The 15555-nt window shown below is 55.4% G+C and overlaps 1 protein-coding gene across 1 annotated transcript in view; it reads left to right on the plus strand.

Moving 5' to 3' along the window:
- The window catches only part of CACNA1B (calcium voltage-gated channel subunit alpha1 B), a 191542-nt gene that overhangs the window by 7149 nt on the left and 168838 nt on the right, over positions 1-15555 (plus strand). The window contains exon 4 of the mRNA XM_024762449.1: positions 1842-1981. Within this exon, the coding sequence (XP_024618217.1) occupies positions 1842-1981 (140 nt within the window). The remainder of the gene's footprint in view (positions 1-1841; positions 1982-15555) is intronic.

A 15555-nucleotide genomic window follows, 5' to 3' on the forward strand; every position in this document is an offset into this window, starting at 1 on the left:
GCAGCAGGCCTGAGTGGGCCAGCCGTGTGTCCAGCCACGTCTGAGCTCCTGCCTCACAGGTGAAGGAGGGTTTGCTTTGTGGTGATGGGGTTCGGTACACTTGTAGGAGTTGGGGGCTGAGCTGTTGGGAGAGTAAGCAGAACGTGCCCCCTCGGAGGCTGCTGAGATGGATGGGAGGCCGAACACAGCGGGCCTGGAGAGCAGGCGCCCTGCGGCCCCCGGGCTCAGGTCTGGAGGCCGCTGCTGCTGCCAGAGGCTGGGAGGGGGCCGTGTGGCACCGGGGCGGCCTGGCCTGGGGTGGGGCCTCCACAGCTCCCTGTCTCTGGGGGCTCCGCTTCCCACACACCCATCAACTTCCTGAGTGGCCTTCAGCTGGAGCCCTGGGTTTGCAGTCTCACCCCTGCCCTGAGCCAGCCCTCAGCCAAGTGTGATCAAGGATTGGGCTGGCGGAAGAGCTGTGAGGGAAGGTCTGGGGAGGGGTCTGAGGAGGGGCCCCGCCCCGTCTCCTGGCGCTGGCTTACTCTTCATCTGTGAACATCTGTTTGCTGGGGCCCAGCTGTTAACCCAGGGCAGGTGGTCAGCAGCCTCTCCTCTCGGAGAGGGGGGACCCTCCACCTAAACCAGACCAGAAGTCTCCAGGGAATGATCCTTCGTGAGTCAGCATCAGGGTGGTAGGACAGGAGAACTGGGCCACCATGGACGCCAGGCTGAGGGTTCCCCAGGTCAGATGGGAGAGCCCTGGGGGGGGGCCAGGCTTCTCTGGGGAGGAACTCTCAGGCCGCTGGTCCTGAGTGGGAGCTGGCAACACCCACAGGGAACAAGTCTGGCCCTCCCCTCCCCTCCCCTGCAGCCCCGGGAGGCTGGTCCCTGGCCCGGAGGCTCGACCCCTCCCTGGCGGAGCAGCCTTCGGAGGACAAGTCCTCCTGTGGCCCCCATAGTCCTGGGGGCAGGACCTTCCCGCTGCCCCTTTGTCCACTCCTGTGTCTGTGGTCTGCACTCAGGCTGTTTCCCATGCTGACCCTCCCCCCGTGTCCCCGTTGTCCAGCTTGTGGGGTCACCTGCACAGAGGCTCTGTCTGCCACCCTTCCCAAGTGTGTGATGCCCCTGGTCACTCTCCACGCCGCCTGTGTGTCTTCTCCCTGAGTCCACGCAGCTCATCCCCACTGTGCTCGCCACCAGGGCCCGGCCCGTGTCGGCCCTGCCCTCTCCCATCCCCATTCTTTTCTCACACTGTTCCCTCCGCCTGGAATTCCGTTCCTTTTCGCCCAGCTGGATGCCTCACCCTCCAGAGGCTCCCTGAGGCGCGGCCATGCTCGCTCCCACCAAGATGTGTGTGTTTTGATTATCCAGAAGGTGTGTGTTGAAGGAATGCGTGGGTCCTGGGCTGTCCTCTAGGGAGTTGGGCCGTTGTCCCTGTAGCGGTTCGAGCTCAGGATCAGACCCGAGTCACCTCTGGGTTAGGATTTGTCTCTGCCTCTAGCAAGCTGTGAGTCTCCGGCCCCGTTCCTGACCTCTCTGTGCTTCAGTTTCCTCTAGGATGGGGATGATAACGGTGCTTAATGCATGTGGAGTGTAACAACGAGGATTGTCCTAGTGATTGTGGGACCCCCCCCAATTTTCTTATTGCTTCCCCTGCTGCAGGGCTTCCGGGGGTGGGAGCCCCCCCTTGCTATTGTGATCGGGTGTCGCTGGCCACGGGGACAGGGCCACCTGCCCTGGTAGGGGAGCTCGGCAGAGGGCAAACAGGCCCGTGACGGAAGAGCCGAGTCTGTGGGTGGTGGGGGGTTTCCTCGCCTGCCACACCCCCGGCGGGGGTGACCTTGCTCTGCGCTTCTCCTCAGGACGACACGGAGCCGTACTTCATCGGCATCTTCTGCCTCGAGGCCGGGATGAAGATCGTTGCGCTGGGCTTCGTCCTGCACAAGGGCTCCTACCTGCGGAACGGCTGGAACGTCATGGACTTCGTGGTGGTCCTCACGGGGTGGGTGCTGGGCCCGGGCTGCCCTCTGCGAGGGGTGGGCTTGGGCACGCTGGAGGCCCCGGCTTCGTGGTGGTCCTCACGGGGTGGGTGCTGGTGGGACGGGCATTGTTTCTCCCCAGGAGGCGCCTGGGCTGTGATCTTGGCTGAGGGGCTGTCGATGGTGCTCTGTCCTCGGGTGAAGCTTGCTTACAGAGCTGCTGGTGCCGTGGGCAGGTCACCAGGGCAGGGGAGGGCTCTGGGCCTTATTCTGTAAATCCTGGGCTCCAGCCTTGCCTCTGTCGCCCCGTGATCTGGGGGGCACGTTTGTGCATCTGAGTCTCCTGCCTGAAGGGTTCTCGGACACGGCTTCCTGGAGCTGTGCTCAGCTGAGGCTGTGCCGGCGTGTTGCCACAGTGTCTGGTTCCAGGAAGGAGCTTAATCAGTGTGTCCTGCCGCCCACTTTCCTTCTCAGACGGACCCTGACAAGTGCCAGCTTGTGGTTTCCAAACAACCCAGGAGATCCAGAAAGTCGCCGTGGGCTGGGCTGCTTTGAGAGCAGGCGGAGTGCCCTGCTCCTCGTCATGGAGGCCCCAGCCTTCGGGCCAGGGTGTTTCCGTCGGCCTGATGGGTATTCAGGCCTCTGCCCTGCTCCTCTGGCCAGTAGAGGCTGAGGCTGGGGCTGAGCCGCTGTTGCTCCGGCTCTGGGCTGGGGTTGGGGCTGAGCGCCTGGGTGTTCGCTCCACAGGACCTGTTTGCACAGCCCAGGTCCCAGAGGCCCCTCCCCGGCGGACTGCAGCCGTGCTTTCTGGGACCCTGTGGTCCCAGGGAGGCTCGGAGCCCCACTGTGGCCCAGAACACTCCTTCCAAGGGACAGGAGGCTGTGGCCAGGTCTCTGTCCTGTGCTGCATGTGAGGACAAACAGACTTGGCTAAATGGCCTCTGGGCTCCCGCATGAGGTCCCCTCACCCGCCCCGTCCTGGGGGGCCTGCCCCGCTGTCTGCTCGAGCTGCCGGTGGCCTGGCCCCAGAGGTGCCTGCAGCATGCCCGACATGGGCCAGAGTCGAGGTGGCCTCGCCTTCAGAGGGTCTCTCCCTGGAGGTGACCGAGGGGCCGGTGGGCCTTGCGCCTCAGCTTCCCTTTCTGTCTTAGCACCAGCCTGTCACCGGCTCTGATGGGATGGGTGCCACTGAAATCGGATATAATAAGCTTTCTGGGCAACTTGCTGTTTTCCTTTCATTTTTCCTAATGACCGAGTAGGGAAGGGAGTGGGGAGCCTTCTGCTGGGAGCCGTGCGGTTCTGTGGTACAGTGTGCGCCGTCCACACCCGCCTGCTGCCCTCGGTGGCGGTGGCAGCAGGGGCTTTTACGGAAAGCCCTCTGAGGTCCCACCGACGTTGCTGGTGGGGATCTGGTGGTGGGTGTGGCCCCTCGGAGGGCAGGGTGCTCCCGCAGCCCAGTGGGCACTGCGTGGGCTGTCGAGGAGAGTCGCTGGCTGTTTACATCTCTCTCTCCCTCTAGATGTGAGTCCCTGAGGATAAGAACAGCGTCTTATTTTTCAGGGTGTCCCCAGAGCCTAGCTCTGCGAGGGCCCCCAGGAGGGTCAGGGAGCATCTGCTGAATTAATGGGCTATTGAAGCTAGGGTGCTCTGTGCTTGGGCCAGCTGGGAGCTGGGCGGGACGGTGGGACCCTGCCTCTGGGGGTGCTGAGTGTTTGGACTGCTGGGAGCAAGCCGGGGAGGCAGGACCCCTGGGTCTTCCAACAAGCATGTCCTGATTCCAGGTCCAGGGAGCCCCGTCCTCCTGTGAGGGCTGAGAGAGACCTCCAAGGCTGGCTGCTCTCTTTTGCCATTGACCACACTCTCCGGGGCACAAGAGAGAATAGGATGGGCTCACTTTCCTGGGAGCCCCAGCAGGGGGATCCCAAGGGTCCTGAGACCTTAACTCTGCCCCCAGCCCGGACTTGGAGATCCTGACCTCAGTCCGTCTGTTTCTCCACCTCGTCTTTCCTACCTCTCCTCGCTTCTGCCTTTTCTTCACATGGGCCCCTCTCCTACCCCGCCAACCTGTTTCTGTCTCTCTTTCCCTCCCTCCCTGTCCCCTTGTCTTGTTCTCTTGGCCTTTGTCTGCCCGTTTCTAATCTTCTCTGCCTCACTGACCCTTTTTCTCTCCTTTGCCATCTCGGTATTTCTTTGCCTCTCGACGTCTCTGTATCTCTGTGTCTTTTTGCTTTTTCGCTCTCATTCTTCCTCTGTCTCTTTCTCTTTCTGCCTGTTCTGTGTCTCTCATCCGGGTCCTGGAGTCTCTGCTCTTGCTGGGAGTTGGCACCAGTGGTTTCCAGGCTCCCTCTCTCTGCACCCCAGGGGTGGCGCTGGGTTGGGAGGGGAGCCCTCAGATGGGGGGGTGATCTGTGTCCCAGAGTCACGTGCGGGAGCTGCTGTGTTGCTCCTGGCTGCAGCACCCAGGGACTCGTGACCTGTGTGTGTACTCGTGTATGCGTGTGCACGTGCGTCTGTGCACGTGTGCATGTGTGTGTGTGTGTGTGTGTGGTGCATGATGGAGCAAGGCCCTGGTCCATTTTGGGGTGAGTACTTGCCCCAGGGAACCCGGGGAAGAATGCCTAACTCTAAGCCCTCCTGAGCTGAGGTCCCTGTGGGTAGCCATGGCGGGGGTGGGGGGGGGACATTATTTCTTGGTCCCTTTTTAAAACATTAATTAATTTATTTTTGGCTGCGTTGGGTCTTCATTGCTGCACGCGGGCTTTCTCTAGTTGCGGCAAGCGGGGGCTACTCGTCCTTGCACTGCGCGGGCTTCTCATCGCGGTGGCTTCTCTTGTGGCGGAGCACGGGCTCTAGGCACGAGGACTTCAGTAGTTGTGGCACCCGGGCTCAGTAGTTGTGGTGCATCGGCTTGGTTGCTCCGTGGCATGTGGGAATCTTCCCGGACCAGGGCTCGAACCAGGGTCCCCTGCACTGGCAGGTGGATTCTTAGCCACTGCGCCACCAGGGAAGTTCCCTACTTTGTTGTTTTTGATTAGGGTTGACTTAATTGGTGCTCAGAGGGCCGGAGGCCCATGGTGGGGAGGGGAAGGGCTCTGGCCGGGAAGGCCCTGGTGCTGACTTGTCCCCAGAGGCCAGCTGGGCTCCCTTCTACTTCTGAGGCTGGCACGCAGGTTGTGGGAGGGCCCCAATGGAACGAGGGCCCCTCCCTGCATCAGGGAAGCCTCTTAACCTCGTATACTCACCTGTAGACTGTGCCTGGGTGCACTCTTGGCGTTGCAGGGGGCACAGCATCTAGTCCTGGCCACGGAGCCAGGTGAAGGGCTGTCCTGCCGGCCGCCCTCTGCCCTCCATCCTGTCCACGCGTCTCCAGCTCCTCGAGCTGCCCCGCCCACTCACCATCCCTTGATCGCTCATTTCTTCAGATGCAGTGAGCCTTCGCCCGGTGCTGAGGGTGCAGCAGTGAGCAGGACCCCCAGGCCCTGCCCTGTGGGCTGTGTTTCTGGGGGACCCAGTCTCCCTGCCCCGCTCTGTGTCCTCTCGGTGCGCAGAGGGTCGGCAAGGGCAGGTCACGGCCGCATCACGGTGCCTGGGGGCAGGTGTGCCGTGGAGACCGCTCCTCCTGTGACGGTACTGTGCTTCGTCTTCCCGTGTAGGAAGGGGGTTAAGGAGAACACAGTGTGGACCGGGAGGCTGTTGCTCGGTGTCGGGTGGTCAGAGAAGACTCCGTAGTGAGGTGACTTTTGAAGGATGTGAGGGGATGAGCCATCTAGATATTTGGGGAGAGGTCTTGGCTGGTGGTGTCAACACCAGGACACAGGTGTATCCGTGGCCTTTAGTGCCTGAGACCAGACAGGATCCCCAGGGAATGGGGAGTTTGGAGGAGAAGCTGCCCGTGACTGAGCCCCGGGACCCCAGAGTTGACACGTTGGGACTGGCCAGTGAGGTGGGTGGGGACGGTGTTGAGGAAGGGGGAGCATGTTCTCCTCGGGCAGGAGCAAGGGGAGGATGGAGGGCTGAGTGCGGCGGTGGGCGCCGTGCAGGTGATGGGTCCTCCCGAGGGCTTACAGGGGAAGGCCCTGCGGGAATGGGCAGGGTCCGTGGTGAGCACCTGGGGCAGCTCTTCCACCTTTGAGGGAGTTTTACAGCAAAGCCGGCAGAGGACTGGGCAGTGGCAGGAGGGAGGGGAGGGGCAGAGGGTTTTATTAGGTGGGGGCCGGAGCCTGTGTGCAGACGGGCCAGGTCCAGGAGGCAGGGGCTAGCGGCGATGCAGCCGGAGCGCTGGAGTGATGTCCTAGGTGGACGAGGGAAGCTAGGGTCCAGCGTCCCCGAGTCCACGCTCATCTCTCTGTAACAGCGGGAAACCGGAGGGTGAGCTGAGTGTACACGCTGGGCTGTTGGATGAGCAGGAAGGGCTGGGGCAGGAGCCGTCCCCTGACTCTGCATTTCCACTGAACCCGGAAGCTGGCTGTCATCTGAGGCTGGAGTGGGAAGCAGGTGGAGTGAGATGGGGCGACGGGGGGAGAGAGTGAGTGCGGAGCACCTTCACCTGCCTCGGCCTCTCACCTTCTCCTCGGCCCCGTCTCTAGTCACCTTCCCTCCTCCGCCGTTGACCATCTGGCTGGCCGTCCATCCACTCGTTCGTTCGTGTGGAAGGTATTTGTCAAATGCTCTGGTTGCTGGGGACACGGCAGTGGATGTGGAGCTTGCGTCTCCTGGGGACACAGGCGACGCACAGCTCTTGCCACGCAGGGCAGTGAAGCAGGAGGCCGGGGCGGGGTGGAGGTGAAGTTCCCCTTCACGGGGGTCAGGGAAGGTCCCTAGGAAGGACCTTGAGCAGAGGTGTCCTGAGCTGGGGGTGGGGCAGAGGGTGAGGATGTGGGGAGGCCCCGGGGCCTGCTGGGGGGCTCCGGGTGCAGGGGCCGGTCCTGGGGGGGGAGCAGTGCCCCAGGGAGGCCATGGGGCTCGGACTGGGGTGGAGCTGCAGGAAGCACTGGTCTGGTTGACTGTCCTCAGGAAACCCGCCGGCAACCCCGAGTGTGGCACCCGCGTCCCCAGCCTGTCTGAGGCTGGTGTGTCCCCACGTCACCACCTCCGCCCTCCCCATCCCATCAGCAGCCCCCAGACCACCCTACGGTCCTGAGAGGTTGATGGCAGCTGGGAGTAGGGGCAGCAGCAGGGTCCCCTCAGACCCCGGGGGCCTCTCTGTGCTGGCAGAGGGCCCCAGAATCCCGAGGCCATGGGTGTTCCTGCCCCCGTCACAGCCCCAGCCCCAGCCTGGAGCTTTCCTCGGGGACAGCAGAGAAACGTGTCCCAGCTCAGACAGGTGACTCCCCAAGGGGACATTTCCAACCACAGCCTCTCATTTCACTCCAATTACAGGAGTGAATTTCTTTCCAGGACATGTAATTAGAGCTCAGGGTCCTCCCTCCCTGGCCTGGGCATCCTGTGGGAAGTGGAAGGTGGAAGGCCAGCGGGCTGGCGCCGCCTAGGGAGAGGAGTTTGTACTGGGCGTGGACGCGAAGTTGGTCAGAGGGTGCGGGAGAGCGCTCTGGGGAGGCCAGGCCACGGAGGACACCGCCCTGGGTGAGGAGGGGCCAGCAGGTATGGGCCAAGGTGCGCAGTGACCCTGTGTCCACGTGTGGCAGCCAGGGACGCTGTGCCTCGCCATGGGTGACGCCGTGTCCAGGTTTGAGGTGACTAGGAACACCGTGTCTGAGTGACCAGCGGCAGTGGGTCTGGACGTGGGCTGACCCCAGTGCGTGTCCGAGCGTGGGCACTAGAGCTCACGTTCAGGGCTGGAGCCGCCGCACGTGGGCCCCTCCTGCGTCCTGTGACTGCGGTCCTGCAGGCGGGGTCTGTGATGCCTGGTCAGGTCGGGGGTTTGCTGGACTTTCTCTTCCATCCCCACCTGAGGCTGGGAACGGTTGGGACACAGGAGGGGACTGAGTTCTGACAAGCGGCCCCTGGAGCAGCAGAAGGAGGCTGTCTGGTCCCCATTATTACGCTCCAGGCAGCGTCCCCGCGGCATCACTGATGATTCAGAGCAGGCCTGGCCCCAGGGCTCCGCAGGCCTCCTGTGCTGTGTGGCCGGGTCGGAGCTGGGTGGAGGCACCCTGTGCCCGGCCCCCAGGTGCCTGCCTCCTGACACCGGCCGCCCACGGGGCCTGTAGTCCCTGGGGACAGGCCCGGAGCCCCGTGCTGGGTCGGGTGGGATCCGCCCTCACGCTCGCCGCTGGGTGTTTATGGAGGAGCAGCTTTTACCCCCTGCCTGTGCCTCTGCCCTCCTGTTCCCCCCCATCTTCCTCTGATTTAGGGCTCTTGTCACTCTCGTGGGGGGTGTGGGGAGCCGGAGCCAGGCCCCTCCTGGCCGCTGCCTGCAGACCCCACCCCAGGTGTTGAGGGAGAGGCCCCTCCGCCCAGCTCCAAGGGCCTGGGGATCCTGGCAGGACAGGGAGTGCAGGCTGTCCGGCCTCGGACCCGGAGCTCAGCTGAGCTGTGCCGCGCTGCCGGCTCTGGTCCCGGGTGCTGGGCCCCCTGGGGCTGCCGCCGCCTGGTGCCCACAGGATGCCAAGCCCCGAGTGCCTCTGAGAGGTGGCCCGGGGCAACTGCTCACCTATCCACGCATCCTGTGCCTGGTGCACCTGCAGAGGTCACAGGAGGTCAAGTTCATGCCGGGGGAGGGCGGGAGCGTTAGCCCCTGGGTGGTGGGTACACCTGCAGCTGCCTGGGTGCTGTCTTCCTGCTTAGCTCCAGGCGGCTCCCCTCACCCCCACTTCACACCGCTGAGCCCAGAGCTGCAGACTCGCCTGGAGGTGAGAATGGTTGCTAATGTCTCCTTGGGTTACTAGGCCTGGAGCCAAAGCCAGTCCCTGGCCTGGGGAAGCGGATGGGAGAGCAGGTCCTTCTCGGGATGGGCAGGCCAGGCCTCATCTCCACCCAGGGCCTCCCCACCGCCTGCAGCCCATCTGCGCTCACACTGACCTGGAACTCGCAGGTCCCGCCGGTCACCTGTCACAGGCCCCTGGGTGCCTGTTGCTCACGCAGCCAGCGCCTCGCTGCTGCCCCACTGTGCCCCTCTTTCTCTGGGTCTCAGCCTCCCCCCAGGGGGGCCACTCCCGGAGCCGCCGACACTACAGCCCCTCCCGGAGAGAAGGAGCCTGTGTGCGCAGCTGGGCCCCTGCTTCCTGCGGGATGGGTTGTGCGTCTGTCTTCTCTCAGCTCACCCCACCTTCCCCACCTGGCGGGCCTCTCTGCCCTTTTCTCGCCCCAAGGGGCTTCCCTACTGGCTGGCTCCGTGACAACCCATCCCTGCTGATGGACGTTCCCCCCGAGAACTGTTAGTTCAGGCGCTGTAACAGAGGCCACAGACGGGGGTTGGGGGCTGAGACAGCAGACGTTCACCGTCTCACCGTCCGGAGGCTGGACGCCCGAGATCAAGGTGCCCACAGGGTTGCTTTAGGCGAGGCCCTCTTCCTGCCTGCAGGCGGTGGCCTTCCCACTGTGTCTTCACAGGACTGCTTCTCCGTGTGTGCCGAGGTCTCTGGCTTCTCTTCGTGTTCTGTTAGATTCATCCTATTAAATTAAAGCCCATCCTTATGACCTCGTTTAAGCATTTACCTCCTAAGAGCCCCATCTCCAAATACAGTCCCTCTGGGGGTTAGAGCTTCACACCGGAATTTGGGGGTGGGGTGGACACAGTATAGTCCATAATAGGCTGTGCTCAGACCCCAGGCTCCCCTTATGAGCGTCCGTTGGCCCCATTGCCTCGGTGCCCCGGTTCCCAGTGCACAGCAAATACTGTGGGATTGGAATCCAGCTGGGAGAGCAGGGAGCCTGCCCCGGCCCCCATGGGCACAGGGTGCCATGTGACTGACCCTGGGCGATCGTGTGGCTCCAGGCCCGGCTCTGCTGTGGCTGCCGTGCTGTGGGCCCGGGTGAGACGTCTGTAGGGCCAGTGTCTTCCTCCCCGCCTCACCTTCCGCTGACCGTGGGCCCTTTCTCACTCCTCCAGGTCTGTTGTCAGCCTCCCGGGCCTGACGACACACAGCAGCACCAGGCACTGAGGACGCGCTGCAGGCAGGGCTGCCCGCCCACCCTAGGACCCTCTCCAGCCTGGACTGGGGCAGGGGTTGGGGGGCACTGCTGAGCCCGTGGGAGGCCCGGGCGTGTCCTGGGCATGGTGAAGCCTCCGGTGTGAGGGTGGGAATCCCTAGGGAGCCGCCAGCACTGCCACCCCCTCTGTCTGTGGGCCCTGCACCTGCCCTCTCGGGCCTGGGTTCTGAGGGTGCAGTGATGGGGAGGGCATGGGCGTGAAGCAAGAGCTTCCTTCTTCCCGTCACCTAATCAATTCTGGGACCCAGTGTTTCCACCGGGGTACAGTCTAAGGCCGGCCAGCCCCGCAACACACACTGATGCAAGGACACGGCAGAGGCACGTGCGAGACCCCCCCAGCCCCGTCCCTGCCCGCATGGCCTGGACTTGGTCTCCATGAGGGGCTCTTTCCAGGGGGTACGACCCCTGGGGTGGTGTACTTACTTGTGCTTCTCTGGGTCCCCAGCCTGGGAGGTGGGCAGTGGGGGTGCAGAGCCCTCTGGTGAAAGCACCAGAGCAGGTGGGCAGAGGGAGGTGGGCAGCGTGAGCTCCTGAGACATGAAAGGGAGAATGAAAGATAGACGCTGACTCTTCCATGAAGTTTCCTGTGTGCTGGCTGGTCAGCTAATGTAATCATGCTACAACCGTCCTGGGCTCGATGCTGTTACTAACGTCCCCTTTTAACAAACTAAATATCTTACTGTGAGCTGATTGTAGATTCACAAAATGCAGAGAGGGCTCTGAGGGTAACGTCCTGCGAAGCTGCAGCACAGTTTCACAGCCAAGATGTCGACAATGGCACAGTCAAGACGCAGAAACTCCATCCCCACCGGGACCCCTCCTGCTGCCCTTTTGTATCTGCTCCCACTTTACTCTGATCTCACTGCTTCTCAATCCCTGACAACCACAGTCGTCTCCAGGTCCATCATTTTGGCATTTTAAGAACATTATGTAAATGGCATCGTGCCTTTTGGGCTTGGCTTTGTTCACTCAGGATGATTCTCTGAGGATGACTGAATCACACTGTTGCATGTGTCTATACTTTGTTTCTCTTTACTGCCCGTTGTCTCTTTAACTATTCACCTGTTGAGGGACGTGTGGGTTGTTTCCAGTTTTTGAAATATCACCCACAAGGCTGCTCTGCACATCCATGCACAGGTTTTGTGTGAACATAAGTTTCCATTCCTCTGGGATGAACGCCCAGGAGTGCAATTAACGGGGCCGTATTGCAGTTGCATATTTCGTTTTTTAACAAATTACCAAACTGTTACCCGGAGCGGCAGTACCATTTTACATTTTTTCAAATTCCTACCAGGAATGTATGAGTGATCTAGTTTCTCCATATCCTCACAAGAGTTTGGGGTTGTCACTATTTTTTATTTTAGCTATTTTGATAGGCATGCAGTAATACATCATGGTGGTTTTGATTTGAATTCCCTTAATGGCCAATGATGCTGGACATCTTTTCATGGACTTATTTGCCATCTGTATCTCCATTTTGGGGAAGTGTCAGTTCATGTATTCTGCTCAGGTTCTACTTGGATTGTTAGATACTAGTCAGTTTTCTCCCAATCTGTAGCTTATTTTTTCATCCTTGTAACAGGGACTTTTGCAGAGCAAAAGTTTTGAATCCTAATGAAGTCCAATTTATCAGTTTTTCCTTTTATGGATAGGGCTTGTGGTTTTGAGTCTAAGAATTCTTTTCAGCCCTAGGTCATGATAATTTTCTCCTATTTTTTTTTCTGAAAGTTTTATCATTCTATATTTTATGTGTAAGTCTGGGATCCATTTTGCGTTAGTTTTGTGTCAGGAGTGAGGCTGAAGTTGAGACTCTCTTTTGTTTGTTTTCTTCCTGTGCGTGGCCACCCGGTTGCTCCAGCACTTGCTGGAAAGGCTGTACGGTGTATTTCCCCCGCTGAAGCGTTCTGTGTCTCTGCCAGCAGTCAGCTGAGCATGTCTGTGTGGGTCTGCTGCTGTTCTGTAGATCCGTGTGTCCATCCCTCTACCAGTTTCACACTGTATTGATTACTGTAACTGTTTAAGTCTCAAAATTGGGCAGACTCATTCCTCCCACTTTATTCTTTTTTTAAAAAAAGTGTTTAAGAGTAAATTAAAAAAAAACTGTTTTAGCTATTCTAATTTCTTTGCTTCCATATAGATTTGGCAATAATCTTGTCAGTGTATGTGCAGAATCTTCGCAGGAATTGTATAAAACCTGTGTGTTAATTTGCAGGGCATTGTTCCCTTTACTATGTTCAGTCTTCCAATCTGTGGACGTGGTATGTCTCTCCATTTATGTAGACCTTATTTGATTTCTTTTTTTTTTGAATTTTATTTATTTATTTTTTATACAGCAGGTTCTTATTCGTCATCCATTTTATACATAGTAGTGTATGTATGTTAATCCCAGTCGCCCAGTTCGTCCCACCCCCCTCCTTCCCCCCCTTGGTGTCCATACGTTTGTCCTCTACGTCTGCGTCTCTATTTCTGCCCTGCAAACCAGTTCATCTGTACCATTTTTCTAGGTTCCACATCTATGCGTTAATATACGATATTTGTTTTTCTCTTTCTGACTTACTTCACTCTGTATGACAGTCTCTAGGTCCATCTACGTCTCTACAAATGACCCAATTTCATTCCTTTTTATGGCTGAGTAATATTCCATTGTATATATGTGCCACATCTTCTTTATCCATTCTTCTGTCGGTGGGCATTTAGATTGCTTCCATGACCTGGCTATTGTAAATAGTGCTGCAATGAACATTGGGGTGCATGTGTCCTTTTGAATTATGGTTTTCTCTGGGTATATGCCCGGTAGTGGGATTGCTGGGTCGTATGGTAGTTCTATTTTAGTTTTTTAAGGAAGCTCCATGCTGTTCTCCATGGTGGCTGTATCAATTTACATTCCCACCAGCAGTGCAGGAGGGTTCCCTTTTCTCCACACCCTCTCCAGCATTTGTTGCTTGTAGATTTTCTGATGATAGCCATTCTAACTGGTGTGAGGGGATACCTCATTGTAGTTTTGATTTGCATTTCTCTAATGATTAGTGATGTTGAGCATCCTTTCATGTGCTTCTTGGCCACCTGTATGTCTTCTTTGGAGAAATGTCTGTTTAGGTCTTCTGCCCCTTTTTTGATTGGGTTGTTTGTTTTTTTAATATTGAGCTGCATGAGCTGTTTATATATTTGGAGATTAATCCTTTGTCCGTTGATTCGTTTGCAAATATTTTCTCCCATTCTGAGGGTTGTCTTTTCGTCTTGTTTATAGTTTCCTTCACCGTGCAAAAGCTTTTAAGTTTCATTAGGTCCCATTTGTTTATTTTTGGTTTTCTTTACATTACTCTGGGAGGTGAGTCAAAAAAGATCTTGCTATGACTTATGTCAAAGAGTGTCATTCCTATGTTTTCCTCTGAGAGTTTTACAGTATCTTATGTGATTTTTTTCATCAGTATTTTGTAGTTTTCAGGATTCAAGAGCTGTGCATGTTTTGTTAGATTTACATCTAAGTTTTTCTTTTATTTTTGCATGAGTACAAATGGTATTATAGTTAAAATTTCAGTGTCCACATGTTCACTGCTAGTATATAGAAAAACAGTACATTTTTGTATATTTATCTCTAATCCCGCAACCCTGCTGAATGCACTTGTTAGTTCCAGGAGATTTTTCTTTTTTTTTGTTTTAAGAGTCTTTGGAATTGTCTATGTTGACAAGTATGTCATTTGCAAATAGGGACAGTTTTATCTCTTTCTTTCCAATCTGTCTCCCTTCTCATTCCTTTTCTTGTCTTACTACACTGACCAGGACTTCTAGTACTAAGTTGAGTGAGAGTGGACACCTTTGCCTTGTTCCCAGTTTTAGGAGGGAAACATTCAGACCCTCCCCATTAAGTATAATGTTTGCTGTAGGTTTTTGTAGATGCTTTTATTACATTGAGGCAGTTCCCCTCTGTTCCGTTTTTTCTGAGTTTTTTTGTCACGAATCAGATTTCCTCTTGTCAGTGTCAGATTTCATCCAGTGCCCTTTCTGCTTTGGTATGATCATGTGACTTTTTCTTCCTTTGCCTGTTAATATGGTGGATGACAATGATTCATTTTTGAGTATTGAACCAGACTTACTTCCTGGAACAAACATGGTCATGGTATATAATTCCTTTTATATATTGCTGAATTGTATTTGCTAATATTTTGTTAAGGATTTTTGCATCTGTATTCATGAGGGCTATTGGTCTGTCATTTGTTCGCTTTGTTTTGTTTTGTTTTTGTTTTTTTGGTACTGTCTTTGTATGGTTTTGATATCAGGATAATACAAGCTTCCAAAAATGGATTTGGAAGTGTTCCCTTCTCCATTCTATTTTCTGGAAGCCATTGTGTAAAAATGCTGTGAATTCTTCTTTAAACATTTGGTAGAATTCTGCAGTGAATCCAGCTGGGCCAGGAGATTTCTTTTTAGGGAGCTTTAAACTTATGGATTCAATTTCTTTAATAGTTATAGGGCTCTTCAAGTGATCTATTTCCTGTTGAGTGAGTTGTGGTAGTATGTGTTTTTTGAGGACGTAGTCCATTTAGTCTAAATTGTCAATTTCTTTAATAGTTATAGGGCTCTTCAAGTGATCTATTTCCTGTTGAGTGAGTTGTGGTAGTATGTGTTTTTTGAGGACGTAGTCCATTTAGTCTAAATTGTCAATTTCTTTAATAGTTATAGGGCTCTTCAAGTGATCTATTTCCTGTTGAGTGAGTTGTGGTAGTATGTGTTTTTTGAGGACATAGTCCATTTAGTCTAAATTGTCAATTTCTTTAATAGTTATAGGGCTCTTCAAGTGATCTATTTCCTGTTGAGTGAGTTGTGGTAGTATGTGTTTTTTGAGGACATAGTCCATTTAGTCTAAATTGTCAATTTCTTTAATAGTTATAGGGCTCTTCAAGTGATCTATTTCCTGTTGAGTGAGTTGTGGTAGTATGTGTTTTTGAGGACGTAGTCCATTTAGTCTAAATTGTCAATTTCTTTAATAGTTATAGGGCTCTTCAAGTGATCTATTTCCTGTTGAGTGAGTTGTGGTAGTATGTGTTTTTGAGGACGTAGTCCATTTAGTCTAAATTGTCAATTTCTTTAATAGTTATAGGGCTCTTCAAGTGATCTATTTCCTGTTGAGTGAGTTGTGGTAGTATGTGTTTTTGAGGACGTAGTCCATTTAGTCTAAATTGTCAATTTCTTTAATAGTTATAGGGCTCTTCAAGTGATCTATTTCCTGTTGAGTGAGTTGTGGTAGTATGTGTTTTTTGAGGACGTAGTCCATTTAGTCTAAATTGTCAATTTCTTTAATAGTTATAGGGCTCTTCAAGTGATCTATTTCCTGTTGAGTGAGTTGTGGTAGTATGTGTTTTTTGAGGACGTAGTCCATTTAGTCTAAATTGTCAATTTCTTTAATAGTTATAGGGCTCTTCAAGTGATCTATTTCCTGTTGAGTGAGTTGTGGTAGTATGTGTTTTTTGAGGACGTAGTCCATTTA

The sequence above is a fragment of the Neophocaena asiaeorientalis genome, unplaced genomic scaffold, assembly GCF_003031525.2.
Source record: "Neophocaena asiaeorientalis asiaeorientalis breed wild unplaced genomic scaffold, Neophocaena_asiaeorientalis_V1.1 scaffold78, whole genome shotgun sequence".
NCBI lineage: Eukaryota > Metazoa > Chordata > Mammalia > Artiodactyla > Phocoenidae > Neophocaena > Neophocaena asiaeorientalis.